The 14,905-nt window shown below is 48.4% G+C and overlaps 1 protein-coding gene across 1 annotated transcript in view; it reads left to right on the top strand.

Annotated features, from left to right (window-relative positions):
• The window catches only part of LOC105695926 (putative glycerol kinase 5), a 35,854-nt gene extending 32,316 nt beyond the window's left edge, over positions 1-3,538 (top strand). Inside the window, exons 8-11 of the mRNA XM_023432617.1 lie at positions 2,612-2,706; positions 2,809-2,972; positions 3,117-3,250; positions 3,329-3,538. Of these exons, the coding sequence (XP_023288385.1) occupies positions 2,612-2,706; positions 2,809-2,972; positions 3,117-3,250; positions 3,329-3,471 (536 nt within the window). The 3' untranslated portion in view covers positions 3,472-3,538. The remainder of the gene's footprint in view (positions 1-2,611; positions 2,707-2,808; positions 2,973-3,116; positions 3,251-3,328) is intronic.
• Positions 3,539-14,905: the final 11,367 nt, after the last annotated feature.

Here is a 14,905-nt window from a genome sequence, read left to right on the forward strand (position 1 = left end):
GGCATAAAAAGCAGATACCTGACCGTTTAGCCCACTTCCAGCGCTCCTGGACACTAATCTTCTTAAGCTGCGGGCACTGGGATATGGCATGCCATGCACCTTTACAATAACCGTACCTCTCACTCCGACGTGTTCCATCGCTCTTCCCTTTTCGTGTAGGGCGATCGTCGGTTGCAGATGCCTGCCTTGGTCACAAGCTCAGCCTCGCAGAATAGGAAATTCGCCAATCTCACCAGTCGAGATTCCTCTGGCTCCTGACTCCCTTGTGCGAAGCGTGTATACTGGTGAATCAGTGCAGGAGGCATTCTGTCAGTGATTTGAGCCCCCAGCTCCGGACTATGTAAGTAGCCCAAGTGGTTGGCTGCCTCCATGGCTGCCACACAATTCCTCACTAGTGTGGCAACGACGACCAGATTGCCCAGACGTGCTTCTATTTTAGACAAGCGTTTTATTTCTTGCAGCACCTTCTGTGTAACCATATCAGGGTTGCCGAAGCGCAATTTCAGGGCGCTTTTATTATTTCAGCAGTCGTCTTCTTCGTGATCACCAGGGACGCCACGGCCTCCCTTGCCTTGCCTCGCAAGCATCCGTACAACCGCGCTAAGTTCTCCTCTTCGGAAAATGCGCCCTTCGCGGTGAATAAGTGAAACGCACGCTTAAACGCGGGCCACTCGAGCACGTCACCGCCAAAGACTGGGCGATCCTTCATCGATGACAATCAGCTAACTGCGTCCAATGTCCGCGTTATAGCCGCGGTCAACTGGCGAATTCCATCGCGACTAGACTCGCCCACGGAACGCGCCGGCTGTTCAGGCTCAACAGTCTTCATGGCTTCATTCATCGGAGGCGACGCAATCCGCTCAGAGTCTTCCATCCATTGGCGGATATTGCGTTCATTTGCACCTCCTGCTGAGTCCCCAATTTACGCCGCCCGGCTGCCCTGGGCCTGATTCTCATCTTCCGCATCCAGCAGGTCCGCTTGTAACCTTTGATCCACAAGCTCCAGATCAATTCTCTCTCATTCCTGAATGGCAGCCTTCCTTATTTTCGCCCGTTCCTCGGCAGCTTGAAGCTCGAGACATCTCTTCCTTGATGTTGTGCTCGCGCTGGTGACCTTTGAGTCTGTCGATGGCGGACTCCCAGTCCGCGAACGGCTCGGGCCACCCTCCTGCTGCGCAAGGGGTTGTCCTCCGCCTGCCCCTTCACCAGTAGATTCACCAGCGGTTTCATGAATCGCATCGAGAGGCCTATGCTCACCCGGCTTCGGGTTAGCTTGTCGATCGCGGCCACGTCCACGCCCTTTTTCTTCCTTGGAAGCACTTCGCAAAGACATTCTTGCTGCTCGTTATGTTCACCACAGATATCGCACAAAGAATGACCTCCCAGTCGAGCATCGCGATCCGTGTACGGGTGATTACTTCCACCCTGCATACCTCGACCAGGTATCCGGCTCGAAGGACCATTTGTTGACGCCAGGCTTCGTTGCCGCTAGGTTACGGCGCTTAGGCGCCCCCTCAGCGGCACGGCGTCGTTTATTTCTTGTTTTTCACCATCGTCGGTGATTGGTCGGCTACCCGGTCTCGATCCTCATGCAGGTCTTTACGGGATAACCACGATCTTGTCTTGGTCGCCCAGGTTCGTTAAGGCTATCAGCCCGGGACGGACACGCCGTCGGACATTACCAGCGCCACAGCGTGATGCCCGTCTCACTTATGAGACACCTCCAACCGCGAACCGCGCACCCCGACCGGTCCACCCCAAGTCGACCCCGCCCAGCCAAGGGGACTTCCAAACCGACCCGTCACGGCCCAGCCGCCGGACCCGGACACGGACACGCGACTCCATGGAGCACAGCCCCAAATGGGGTGCGCCACACACCCGGGTCACCGGCAGCGCCGATCTCGAGGCACCAAGGCCCCATGACAGCCCCCCCCCCCCCGAACAGGCCCCGGAAGCCGACTAGGGAAGAAACCCGGGAGAGCCACGGCCCGGTCCCACCAACCGCTGCGGCCAGCCGAAGTCGTCTTCTTCCCGAACCCTCTGTGCTCAAGTGGCGGTTCCCCCGGGCCCGCCCCGCACGATTACCTGAGCTTCCATCTTTTCTCGATGTCTCCTCAGCGGCCCTCCTAGGACGGCCGCCTCTTCTTTCTTCGTCGACAGCACGCACTTCATATTTTCTTTACATTTTTTCGTTCCGCGCTGCCCGAATGATCACTTACTACTTCCTCTCTCCTTGCCTCTCAATCGACCTAAGTCGACCAGTCATCTCTGTTCATCGCCACACATCCCCTCCTGCTGAAAATCCCGGTCAACCCCTCAGATAACCGAATGCTCTACCTGAGGTGCGGGTTCTCGCGGAATCCCCGGGTCTAGTGGCCCTCCAAGGGACCCAGCAATTATCGGATAATGTCCATCGCGTCGGCAACAGTCTTCTAATATTCTCGGAGTGATAAGGGTTCACATCTACCCCCTCACACCCTCTACCCCTCCCCTCCTCTCTCCTGCCTCAAGTAATCCAATTGACGCAATTTTGCGTTATCTGTTATTAAGATGTTCAATTAGTGTATAGGCCAACTTAATAATCGACCTAATCATCTTAATATTTCTATAGGAATCGTGAATGAACCATCCGAGACTTCCATCATGGCAAATTCGGTTGATGATTCCGATGGGGTCTATTTCATCCCTGCTTTTAGTGGCTTGCAGGTCAGAAAATACCTCAAATGTTTGCTTTCGTACATCTGCAACAAAATTTTGTCGGAACACGGAAAGAAACAGTGGATTAATGCAAGTTTCGTTTTATAACAGGCTCCTATCAACGATCAATCGGCAGCAGCTGGTTTTTTAGGTGTCAAACCAACTTGTAGTAAAGCACATCTTGTACGTTCTTTGTTAGAAAGTATGGTCTTTAGGATTTCATTATTGTACGAATCGCTATGCAAGGAAACTCATTTTACCTACCATACAATTCGGTGAGAAAAATATTACTTCAGGGAGATCTATATGCATGTGTAAAACCTGTCGCAGATCGTGTATCGATTGGTTGTTAAATATACATAACATCGACCCAATTAAATTTTCAACACTCCTAATTCACTGTTGAATGTATGTTTTAGCATTGATGGTGGAGTATCCAAAAATGATTTCATCATGCAACTACTAGCAGATTTATCAGGATTAGAAGTGGAACGTGCTACGAGTAGTGAAATGCCTATTTTGGGAGTAGCATTTTTGGCTGGTTTGCAATACGGTAAATATATTTCTTTAATTTAAGACTAGTCAATTTTTCTAATACCATTTAATTAATGATAATAAGAATTTTTTTCAGGAATATGGAAGAAAAAGGAGGAATTACTTCAATTCCGTCATGTCGAGAAAATTTTTGTACCATGCGAAGAAAGACGGAAAGCATACAGTACTGTATTTTCTGAGTGGAAAAGGGCTTTAAACAGATTCAAGGAATGGTATTGAAGAGGCGTTAAACTTCTCTTGCAGGACTTATAGTTATATAACTTTATACTGAAATGAATATTGGTTGTCTCGGCACTTAAACTTATGCACTTAAAAGACAGCGTTATACAATGTATAGAAACAATGGACATTTTTTATCCTGTATTAAGAAATATAAATCATTGACTTTGGGATGCCTATGTGCCCGGCAAGAAGGCTGGAATTAATTTGAATAAAACATTTTTATTACAGTGAATACCTGAAAGTTACTTTGCCCTTTATTCCACTGGCGATAAATGAAAAACGCAAAATCTGATTTCTATCAATTCATTCCGAAAAACAGAGGGGAACGAGATTGAAAGGAATTCAGAAATACCAGAACAGGAACAAATTTCTTATTTAAACGGAAGAAAGAAAAAAAAAATGGATTTTTATGCCTACATTGGCATTCGTCGATGGTTTCCTCCCGGATCTACTGCCCCTTCCGGCCGCGCGGCGTACTAGCGACGGGAGCAGTGCAGAATTTGAATCACTCGAAGGGCGAAATGGATTTCCTAAAGAAAATAAATGTGCATAAACAATTACAATTGATGAAAATGAATTAAATATTATTGTGAAGCGTCCTTGACTCACATAACGTAGTTTTAGTTAAATAATTACTTACAGAATTTCTTAAAGAATATAATAAAACATGTTTTATTAAATGATAACAAGTTTCTTAGCGATTCAATTGTTCCATCCACTGAACCGAAGTTAGAATATTATCTTAGCTTACAAAATATAGTTTCTAAATATACATACAGTGAAATGCCCTAGGAAAATTTACGATGCATCAACTTTCGGACATAGAAACGAAATCGTGAATTCATGNAGTGAAATGCCGTAGGAAAATATACGATGCATCAACTTTCGGACATAGAAAAGAAATCGTGATTTCATGTCTCTTATGTATTGTGACGTGGTATATTTTGCCACCCCATGGCGACCCCCAAATTTCTGCCGACATGTTTTTTTTGCAGTCTTTGGTTGCAGGGTCCGAGGTCCGACGGTCACCGACCCCCGGGGGAGAGGGAGAGAATGCTTATTTAATAATCCCATTAATATTTTATTACAGCCTAATTTAGCGATCCGCGGGAACTCTTCCCGATTTCCTGTAAGGAATCATTCATTTGTTGTTTTTTTTTTTGAGTTCCCGGGCGTGTTCTCGAGCACTAGCCGATATTCGGAAGGAATATTCGGCGAAGTGATCGAGGGCTCGCGAAATCTTTTGTATCGCGTAGCGCGGCTCCGGTCGCTAGGCCGGAGTGTCAACACCGGCGATCTCTCGGAGGTCGCGCTCGCGCGCGCGCTACCGCTCGTCGCCCCGACTGGGAAGAAAGAAGCCGTCGAGGAAGCCGCGGCGGCCAGGAGCTCCAGGACCGAGCTCATCAGCCGCGGTGCCACGGCCCGTTCGTCGGTTCCACCCGGAGGGCAAGTCGGCCCTGCTACACCCCCTGGTGGCCTTGCCTGCGGGGGCGGGCCGCAGACGGGCCCTGGAGGCTCGGGTGCGGCCGCCCGCAGGGGCAGCAGGACTACCCGGCCAGGAGCCGGACCAGGAGGCAGGAGCTCCAGCGACCCTGGCTGCCACCGACGAGGCGAGCGTGGGTTCTACGCCCTCGCCGGAGTACCCGGGGCTTACCCAAGGGTCCGTCCCCGGGTGAGCCAGGATCCCCCGGAGGGGAAAATATCGGGGGCCCAGAAGACCAGGGCCCATCGGGACCCGATGAACCACCGCTCGGCACGGCCGTGGCATCGCCGGCGGCTCGACGTGCGCCAGGCGCGCAACGCCGTTGCCCAGCAACCGCGCACGAAGATCGCGCCGCCGCAACCCCCTGCCCTAGGAATCGGGCCGGCGCACGTCGATTCCGCCGAAAAGTTGGTGCTAAGGGGCATCTCAACCAATCAACGGCGCCGATTGGAATTCGGACTGGCCAGCCGAAGCCCTATATAGGACAGCGCCTAGAGAGCCCCGATCTTCTCTGCCTACGATCGTCGGACCGAGCGGACCTGTGCTAAACAGTTTTCTTTTACTTTGTCTGATTGTCTCAACTTGTCTCCCGTTGCCACCAAGGGACCCGAAGACCGGCTCAGTGAGGGACTCAGCCGAGGGGTCGGCGAGCGGCAGCGAATTTTCTAACTAAAGTGAGTGCCACGTGTCTATTCGGGGACCCCTTTGAGAATAGAAATTAGAGTCTCCGGGTAATTTCGCGAAGTTGTAGGGTCCGGATCGTGTCGCGCCGGTGAGCGGAAGCGTACCGCGTAGCCGGTCTTCATCAGTCTCACGCGGGCGATCTTCCGGTTTGCCCTGGTGGGGCCTACGACTCGCGAAAATCGGATTTTGAGTTAGCCTCTCGGGAGGCTGTGGGGTTCCTCGAGTGGACACGAGAGCGACTTTTCCTTGTATTCTTCGAGTCGTGTCCTATGATTTTCTAGCCCTTTTCTTTGTAATTTTCTGTCGCGCCCCTTTAAAGTAGAAGCGCGCAGTTCGAGTTATCTTTTCTATTGTCTGGCCGTGAAGTTCGAGTTCCTTTTTAGTTTGATTTTCTTTGTCTGGCGGAAGTTTGTGAACGGTTTTGACTTCCGCCGAGACTAATTTTCGAGTCCAGTAGAGTCATTTTTCTCGCGCCGATTTGTGAATGGTTTGGGCCCGCGGCGGGAAAAGTGCCCTTTTCGAGATATTTTGAAGTGATCGTTCCCCGAAAATTTGCGAATGGTTTGGATTTTTGGTGCAAAGATCTTATGATTGAGTAAATTTAGAGTCCTTTGTCACGGCCAGAAGTCGAGTCCTAGGCGCGGCCAGTATCTTTCCCTCGGGGTCGGAGGCGGAGAAGCCGCGCGGCGACCACGTGGTCGCCCGCGTCCGCGATCCATTTTCTTCCCCGGAAAGCCCGCTTTTTTCCGGTGGAAGTTGCGATCCTTTTGAGTTTAATTTTTGAGTTTAGTTTGCGGAATCCTTTTGAGAGTAGGTTTGCGACTCGTCCGTCGAATGAATTTTGTACAACCTTGCAGAAATTTAGAGTCGTGAACAGGTCGTGTCATTTCGAGTCCCTTAGTCCATGAACGCGAGCGCAAATTTCTTAATTATTGAATGGTATTTTGAGCAGGTCCAATTTCTGAATTATTGCATTGTATTTGGAGCATGTCCGATTTTTGAATCATTGAATTGTATTTTCATTGTGTGCGAGTTAGAATTTAGGTGACCCATACTCTTTATTATAGCGAACCCGTGGTGTATTTTTTTGTAAGGTGAATTATCGAATTGTTTTTGTATGATGGTCGATTGGAGCCCGCGGAAATAGATTTTCCGAGAGTTGACGAACCCTCGAATTTGTGTCGAGCGGAGCCTTTTTGTTGCCTATTTCGCGTTAAATTGTCTATTAACTTTTCTAAGATATCAGATATTCCCTTGATTTTCTATTTCCTGCTTCAACTATCTCTCGCCTACTTGTCTCGCGAGAATTACCTTGCTAATTTAATTATCTTTTGGGCGGCCTTCCGCCGAACCCTATTTTCATGTCGCCTTTCTGTTTCCTCGCTTCACTTTATTAGGGTTAATTGAATTATTTTCTCTTTCTTTTTACTGCTAGAATAAATTTGTTAAAACTTGGTACCAAATCCGAATTCGTTTTTCTTTTGAGTAAGTGTGGCTGAATTCCCCGGTTTCCTCGAGCCTAAGCTTAATTTCCCAAAGTTGTTGAAGTTTTTCCCCTTTGTCCCCGCATCTTGGTCTTACCCATGCCCTCTCCGAACCTTGGCGCGTGCGCGCTCTGAGCTAGTCGGCCGCGCCGCGACGATCGTCGAGGCGGAGATCGTTCGAGCCTAGTCCGTTGAGTCAATTTGGAGTTTGTCGAGATTTGTTCGAGAGTATTGGAATTTTAAGTTGTTGAGATTTTCGAGAGTTTGCCGTCGAGTATTTTTGGCCTCCGGGGAGGCCTGGCGCCCAACTTTGCGTCTCGTTCCCGAAACCGGGAAATAATTTTGAGTGGCTCGAATGGATCCGCCTAGACGATCGGGCGAAGGTGACGAACAATCGTCCGCGCGCTGCGGGCCCGGAATTCCCCCCCCCCCCCGAACAAAGTGTCCGTTGTCGACACCGTTCGGTGTATCATTGCTATCCGTCACAGTATTTATGTTCTACACCATTCTTCGTATTCCTCGAATAAATAGAAATCTGTAAATTATTAAATGAGCATGTAAATGAGCACCCGGAAATACAAGAAAGACAAGTAGTATAGGAACCACTATGGATAGACTAAACAAATGACGTCACTGGCGCCGAGTAAGCCTGTGATGTTACGCTACGTCACGTACCCCCACTCCTCTCATCTACCATAGTGCCGAGAGTGGTGGGGATACGCTAGAGCGCGAAACGCTAAAGAGAGAGAGAGAGAGAGAGTGTCACGTACGCGGTGATGAGAATGGTGAGGGTACGCTAGAACGCGAGACGCGAGAGAGAGGGCATGTACAGGGCCTCGCGTATCGTTGATAGCGAGAACGGCCATTCCAAAAAGGCACGTGCGCTGCCGGTAACGAGGGCGGCCGAAATAGGAGGGTCAGTCGTACACGAGCGTCTTATGCAAGAATGAAATAGTCGGAGGTGATTAAGGGTCCGCATATCACCGCTAGCGAGAGCGGCCGTTACGAAGTACGAGGGCTACGCGAGCATCTTATCATCCGAATGCAAAGATGTCCGACTCGCCGATCTTATGCTGTAGCAGCTGATTATGAGTACGCTGCCCCATAATATGACACGCCCAGGATAGGTTTATTAAGGCGAAATGATGGACATCATCGTAATAATTAAGATAATATTTATTATTTTTTGTTTCAACCAAATGACAAATATTTACATAAGGGTATAGAGTTCCTCGAATACAGTCTCGACAAAAAACCGATGTTCGCATATCTTGTGTTTCTTCAGTTCCTCGGCCCCGATGACGATGTCTCGTTGTTAATCGCGTCCTTGGCTTGAGTTACCTCCTATGACGGTCCAACACGCGTTGACGGCATCGACGAATTGTTAGAGGTAACGGAGTGGAAGATCCACGGCAAACCGAAGGCTCTTTAATCCGTCGAATATGGGTTTCTTCAGAATGACGGTAGATTCGTAGTGTTTGCGTTTTTTCTTCGGTGGTTCACCAGCGTTGCTAGGTCCATGCTCCGCCGATGCATTCTTCGACACTCGTTTATCGAAGATGACAGTCTTACCGCCCATGCAGACGGTCAGCAGCGTCGTATGCTTTTCCGTGAGCATCGGCTGCTCAAGCGATTGGTAGTCGTCGGAATCCAGGTACGCGGTGATTTTCTCAAAGTTCTCCAGTAGTCGTCGCCACTCCTCGACGCCGAAAGTCACTCTGTGTAGACCGCTGGAATTTCCCAGCTGAACCGTCGCCACGAAGACATCCTTTCCATCGTTGTCCAGGGCAGTCCGTGGCAGTCCGACTCGTATGAATTGGGAGTACGAAAAATTCAAGCCCTAAAAGCTCGATAGCACGTACTCGTCTCGAGATGAATGACTCATCGTGCTCGTCGTCGTCGCTTGCTTACTTTCCACCGTTTAACCCGACGTCTAACTGTCGAATGATGAAGAACGCGGGGTGCTTTCTCGGTAGTTATAGTATCCGTAGAATACTGTGTTACGAGGCTACCCGATTTTCCTCAACATAGAGACGCGCGCATTCTATTAAGTATGAGTCAGTTACCGGAAGATAAATATCGAATTCAAAGCAACGACAATATCGTCCGATTAAACTGAAAAAATAACAACGAGTGGAACAATCATCGACGAATGTTTTGGCTTATTCACACGCATTCCGCATCAAACTGCACTCAGGACCATAACACGGACCTACTCTTCCGTCAACATAGTGACTACCTCAGCACTTCCGATCAAACTTCTAACAACAAAATCCAGAAACAAAGAAACCGAACCCTGTCCTCACGGGCATCTCAAGGATACGATATCGTATAAAAGTGATACCGAAAAGCAGCCGTCAGTAGTATAGAAGAGTTTAAGACAGCGTACAGAGCAGTCTCAGGAGCGAGGCTGGAGCTCTCTGAAAAGCTGACCCTACCGTAGTAACAGTTGTGCGTTTCGGTACTCCGACATCCACGAGCCAATAGTGAGAAGAACGACGGCGCTGCGAATTCCGAACCAGCGGGAGAATCTTAGGAAGCTCCAACCCTAGGGAACGCCCCGGTTTGAAGGCGTTCACGTGCAGTTCTTCGCAACCGGCAGGACGTAGGAGTAACGTCACCGGAAGTAAAGGCCTCTGCGAAGCCAAAGTACAGGTCCTCTTCGAAGAGTTCCACTCTTCCACTCTTTTACTCTTTTATCACTCTATTTCGAACCCTATTCCAAATTACTAACCCGCAATATAATTTGGTATCTACCTTCTGGTAACAATTATCAAATTCTAACTCTTCAAATATGAATCGCAACTCATTAGCCGCCCTTGCTGATTAAGGCAAAGCGCACCTTACAAGCAAAGGATTCCCCGTCAGCATTCCGCAATTGAAACGCCGACGTATCTCGATTACACTTCCGCGAGGCGCTAGCGCGCGGCCTACAACGTCCTTGTCTCGACTCGCGACGATCTGCTTAGCGCAGCACATATTTGTACACCTTACCCCCATGGACATTGTACCCCTTATATCATAAATAGAACTGTCTCACTCAATGCAACACAACGACTTGGTTCTCACGAAACATTAAAATCCTCCTGTGTCCTCATTGCAACTTTCCAACACCCGTTGGGGACCAAAAAACCTATCGATCCCACCAAAGAGGTTGACCTAGCCGCTCGGGTTATCCTCCCCATATCTCTCAAATAATAAACTGGTAACGTGTGCGTACGAGTTAATATCTCTACAAACAGTATACCGTTCCGAGGAATCTGCAAAATTCGCCCGGCCTCGCTAGTCACTCGGCCGCCACGTAACAACTGCGTACTCGTCGATTTATGCTATTCGTCCAAAGTCCGTTGCCATGGAGATTGCACACGCGGAATGGATGAATTAAAAAATGACCTTCTCGCGAGGTGTCGGCTTACCCCCAGACGTCTCGAGAACGACGCTGAATTTAAAAGAACTGGCGATTCAGCGGTAGGGTTTCAACGAAATTGCAAAGTTGCGGAGACAAACGTCCAAGGACAAGAGCTCGGTACCCGTCTTTCTTCTTCTTCTTCGGATGATTCGATTCAGCGGCGATTAACCGATACTCTCGGTTGAATTTCATCGGTGACGCGCGCAAACCCAAAAAAAAATCGAGTTGACGGCACGTTCCATGCGCGAGGATAAGCTCGTGGACGTTCCGGCGCAGCTGAGAAATGCATTCGAGAATGACAGAGGTTAGATTCCTTTTTGTTTAAATAAATAACAGCAGATTATGACTATAGATACATTTTCAATTTTATTTAGAATAAACGGAGGTACTTCGGGAATACATTTATTTATTTACTGCCATCGTTTGCGTTTAGAACAGCCGCCCTGACTACATTGATAATAACTAACGCGATTGACAAAACCGCTATTTCGTTCCTTTCGACTAGCTACGTACGCGGCGTAATATTCGCGAGCTATCTTATCGTTATTTACAGTATCCCGCGTGAATAAACGAATGAACGGGAACGGTAAGTACCGAAACCATTAGTAAATTATTCCCAATATCGGGTGGCGACGCTCGGGGTGTCCAGGAACAATCACTAATCGTACGTAGCGTGTCTATAATGTAACCCTAATTATAAGTAATGTTAAGTAGGCCGCGTCGAGGAGGATTTTCAAGGGGGGCGTTTGTCTATCGCGAAATTGGCGGTCTTCGAGAGTCGGGACTGTACGTAGCGCGCCGAGAGACGGGCCCTGACATCTTGCGTAGGCCTAGTTAATCATCTAGCGCCGAACGGTCTCGCGTACGCGGGAAGAATCTAGTAGGGAGTTTCCGAATTTCGGGCGGTCCAGCTGGCGCTCGGGCCCTCATTGTCCTGGATGCGCCGAGTGTCGCCGGTACCCACGGACCGAGTTGTCGAGCCGCTACCGCCTACCGTACCGCCACCACCAAAAGGGGAGGAGATTACCGCCTGCCGCTGGCAATATTTAAGGGTGAGCAAACACCCAAGGGATTTCTACAGAATCCGTTTTCGTTTCGCCTGAATTTGGAGTTCGTGTGACCCTCCTCGGCGCGTACCTCCTGGCCATCCTGTAATGGCGCCTGACCGCGTGCGCCGGATGCGCTGATAGGCGATTTCCCGCGGTGCGTATCGGCGAGCTCCCGTGTGTCGCATTGTGTGTAAAATTATCCCGTGAAAGTGATCCTGCGGCATTGAAAATAGGCGATTCCGCGACGTATAGGAAAGTAATTCCGCGGATGATCCCGTAATTTTTGCTGCTCCCGGAGTCGAGTTGACAGGCCGCGGACCGAGTGAAGTCCAATAGGGCGTTGTGCCCTGGGAGGTAGGCATCGCCGCCCGTCCCGTGGAGCCAGGTGGCTCCCGTTGTTTCGAATTAGGCCGGCGGGATCCCGAAGTCGCCGTCTGATTGTGTTAGAGTCATTCCGCCCTTGTGAGATATACGGGGAATAAAATTACTACCGCCTTGCGTATCCGGAACTTCCGTTGTTTTATTTTGTTTTAACCCCTTTTCTTTCGGCCTGTTACACGGCCACTTTTAAAATTCCGTGGACCTCGAACCCCCCGCCTCTACCGTGCCGCGGAAAGTCGCAAGGACTTCCGCGGGGCTGAGTAGACATATCGATTGCGCAGCTTCCGGGCGCCGGGCCCTTATCGAGGCACCAAGGGGGCCCAAAAGGTCTTCCCGGCCGGGCGTCGTGCCCGTAGGTTCCCCCTACCGAGGGGGATACCTTGTCCCACCGCGATTCATCTTTATTGTGTCTCATTGCGTCCCGCCAAGCGCCCGTCCCGTTCGACGTGCGCCCCCTTTCCCTTTGTAACGATCATTTAATGTTATCGGGCGCGACCCGGGTGAAACGGCCCGCCAATAACATTCGATCCCGTAGGGATCCTCTAATGCCACAATTTAAGTTATCCTTCTTTTGCCTTGTTCGTGATTCCCGCTGCGAGCCGCAGGGACTAAAGAGACACCTTCGCACTCAACGAGTATTGCGGCGAACCCGCCACCTCTGTCGTGCCGCGAAGGGCGTAAGGTCCTCGCGGTGCTGAGTGGCCGGTTGGGTATGCCCGGGGGCCGGGACCAGCAGACGGGGTCATCGTGCTCCAGGCTACCGGGTCCCGACAGCCCGAGGTGCGCGCGCACACCTGGCGTCCTAAACAAATCGGGCCTGTCGGAAGGGCCGAAGACCGGGCTCGACCTCTGTAGGCCTATTCTCTAACTCGTAACGACAGCTATCGTTATCGTTAGTCTACCGAAGCGACACCGTAATGACAAAACCTTCTATAACTTTCTTGAAGCGACAAACGTCGATAATGTAGCGACAAATGTCGTTATGGGTATCGGTATTTTATCGAGCCCTACAAGACCCCTCGCTGAGAACGTAACGAGTACCGTCGAAGCGTTAACCAATGGGAATTCAAGAAAACCTCTTCTCTAATTGGTTCTATCGTGACATTTAAAACATATACGGAGACTCCCAACCAACAAGCTTTAATTAAACGCAATTTATGAATTTAACCAAACAGCAAATTCAGCTTTTGTAATTATTGATGCGGGTATTAATTTTGCGTAAATTAAGAAATATAGAAGCAGTAAATTCTAAGGTATGTATAACCTTTGTGTGCATGCAAATGTTTAAGAGTGAAGTTATGTTTATTCAATATATCTTAACATAATTTGTGTAACATGTACGGTGTATGTATGCACTTCCAATAACTGTGCTGTTTTTCTATTATTTTATAGAAACAATGGCAGAATATTTTCTCGAGTGGGAACTTCTAGTACTAGAAAATCGAGTACGCCAATTAGAAAGACGAATAGAGATGAAACGTTAAAGAGATGCACAAAATCCATTTGACCTTTCTTACAATGAATTTTTAAAACATTTCCGATTAAATCCAGAACTTGTTATGGATATTGTCAATATACTGCGTCCACGATTGGAAAGAGAAAGAATTCATGGCTTATCACCAGAAGTAAAAGTATTAGTAGCAATTAATTTAGCTACCAAAATCCAGTTGGTGCAAATATGAACGTGATAGTTAGTCAACCATCTGCTAGTCGTTGCATTCGTAAGGTAACGGATCTGATAAATCAACATTTCTTGCTGCGATGGATTCGATTTCCCATGACACCAGAGGAAAGGCAGCAAGCACGGACAGCATTTACAAATGCAGCCCAACCTTTCAAAGGAGCTATTGGAGCAATTGATTGTACACACATTAATATTCTAGCGCCAAGAGAACATGAGGAAACGTACGTGAGTCATCATGGAAACCATTCTGTAAACGTTCAAGTGGTATGTAACTTGTTTACTATATATTTGATTTATAAATGATTAGATAAATACTTTAAATTTTATTTGTTGGTTTACAGATAGTTGACCAACGATTAAACATTTTAAATATAAATGCTCGGTATCCACGAGCTAGGAATGATGCTTCAATTTGGTAAGCTTCTCCAATTCAACGTGCAATGGAATTCCATTACAATCGTGGAGAAAGACGAACATGGCTTATTGGTATTACTTTACATTTTTATGTAAAAAATTAATGTTTTACCTCTGCATTCTGTTTTTAAATTGTGTATTTTCTAGGTGACGCAGAATATCCATGTTTGTCCGGTTGCTCTCTGTTGGACCGAACGCGTTATCTCGTGGGTGAAGGTGAAGATCCGGAAGAATCAGCACACCTTGTATCGAATTTTCTTCTTTATTCACACAAACTGGTCTAAATTTGGAATGATCGTCGGTTGAAGATGGAGAATGAATGCTCGAGTTCGACGCTCGGATCTCGCTCGTCACCTCGATTTTCGCCAAATTCAAGGAAGGGATGAAAATTTACCTTTGATTGGCGGAAAAAGTCGTGGGTTGGTAGCTTGGTCAGACATTTGGGTGTCACGGATTGGTTAATAAGAATAAGGAGGTGGAATGATTAGGAAAGGTGGGAGAACACATAGTTTTAGGTTTTCCGCGATGCTTGGGTTTTTCGGGTAGGTCAAGGTAGGGAGCAATAAAGGGGATGATTGGCCAGGTGGTCTAACGGGACACTCGAAATATCGGCTACTTGGGTTTAGCCCAAATTTTATGGTCGGTGACTGTTGGACCGGGTGACCCGCATGGGTTCGAGCTGTATTCTATAGTTATTGAAATAACTGTGCCGTCATTACTTTAAGTCCTGAACATGCTGCCCGCCTTGAAAGCTCGTGCTTTCAACGAATGTGTGTTATTTAGCGTCGTACATTGTAATGCACGAATAGATGATTTCGAGTTGAGGATGTTATGGACCGCATT

This window comes from Orussus abietinus, unplaced genomic scaffold (genome assembly GCF_000612105.2).
Source record: "Orussus abietinus isolate OABI.00-Male unplaced genomic scaffold, Oabi_2.0 scaffold360, whole genome shotgun sequence".
NCBI lineage: Eukaryota > Metazoa > Arthropoda > Insecta > Hymenoptera > Orussidae > Orussus > Orussus abietinus.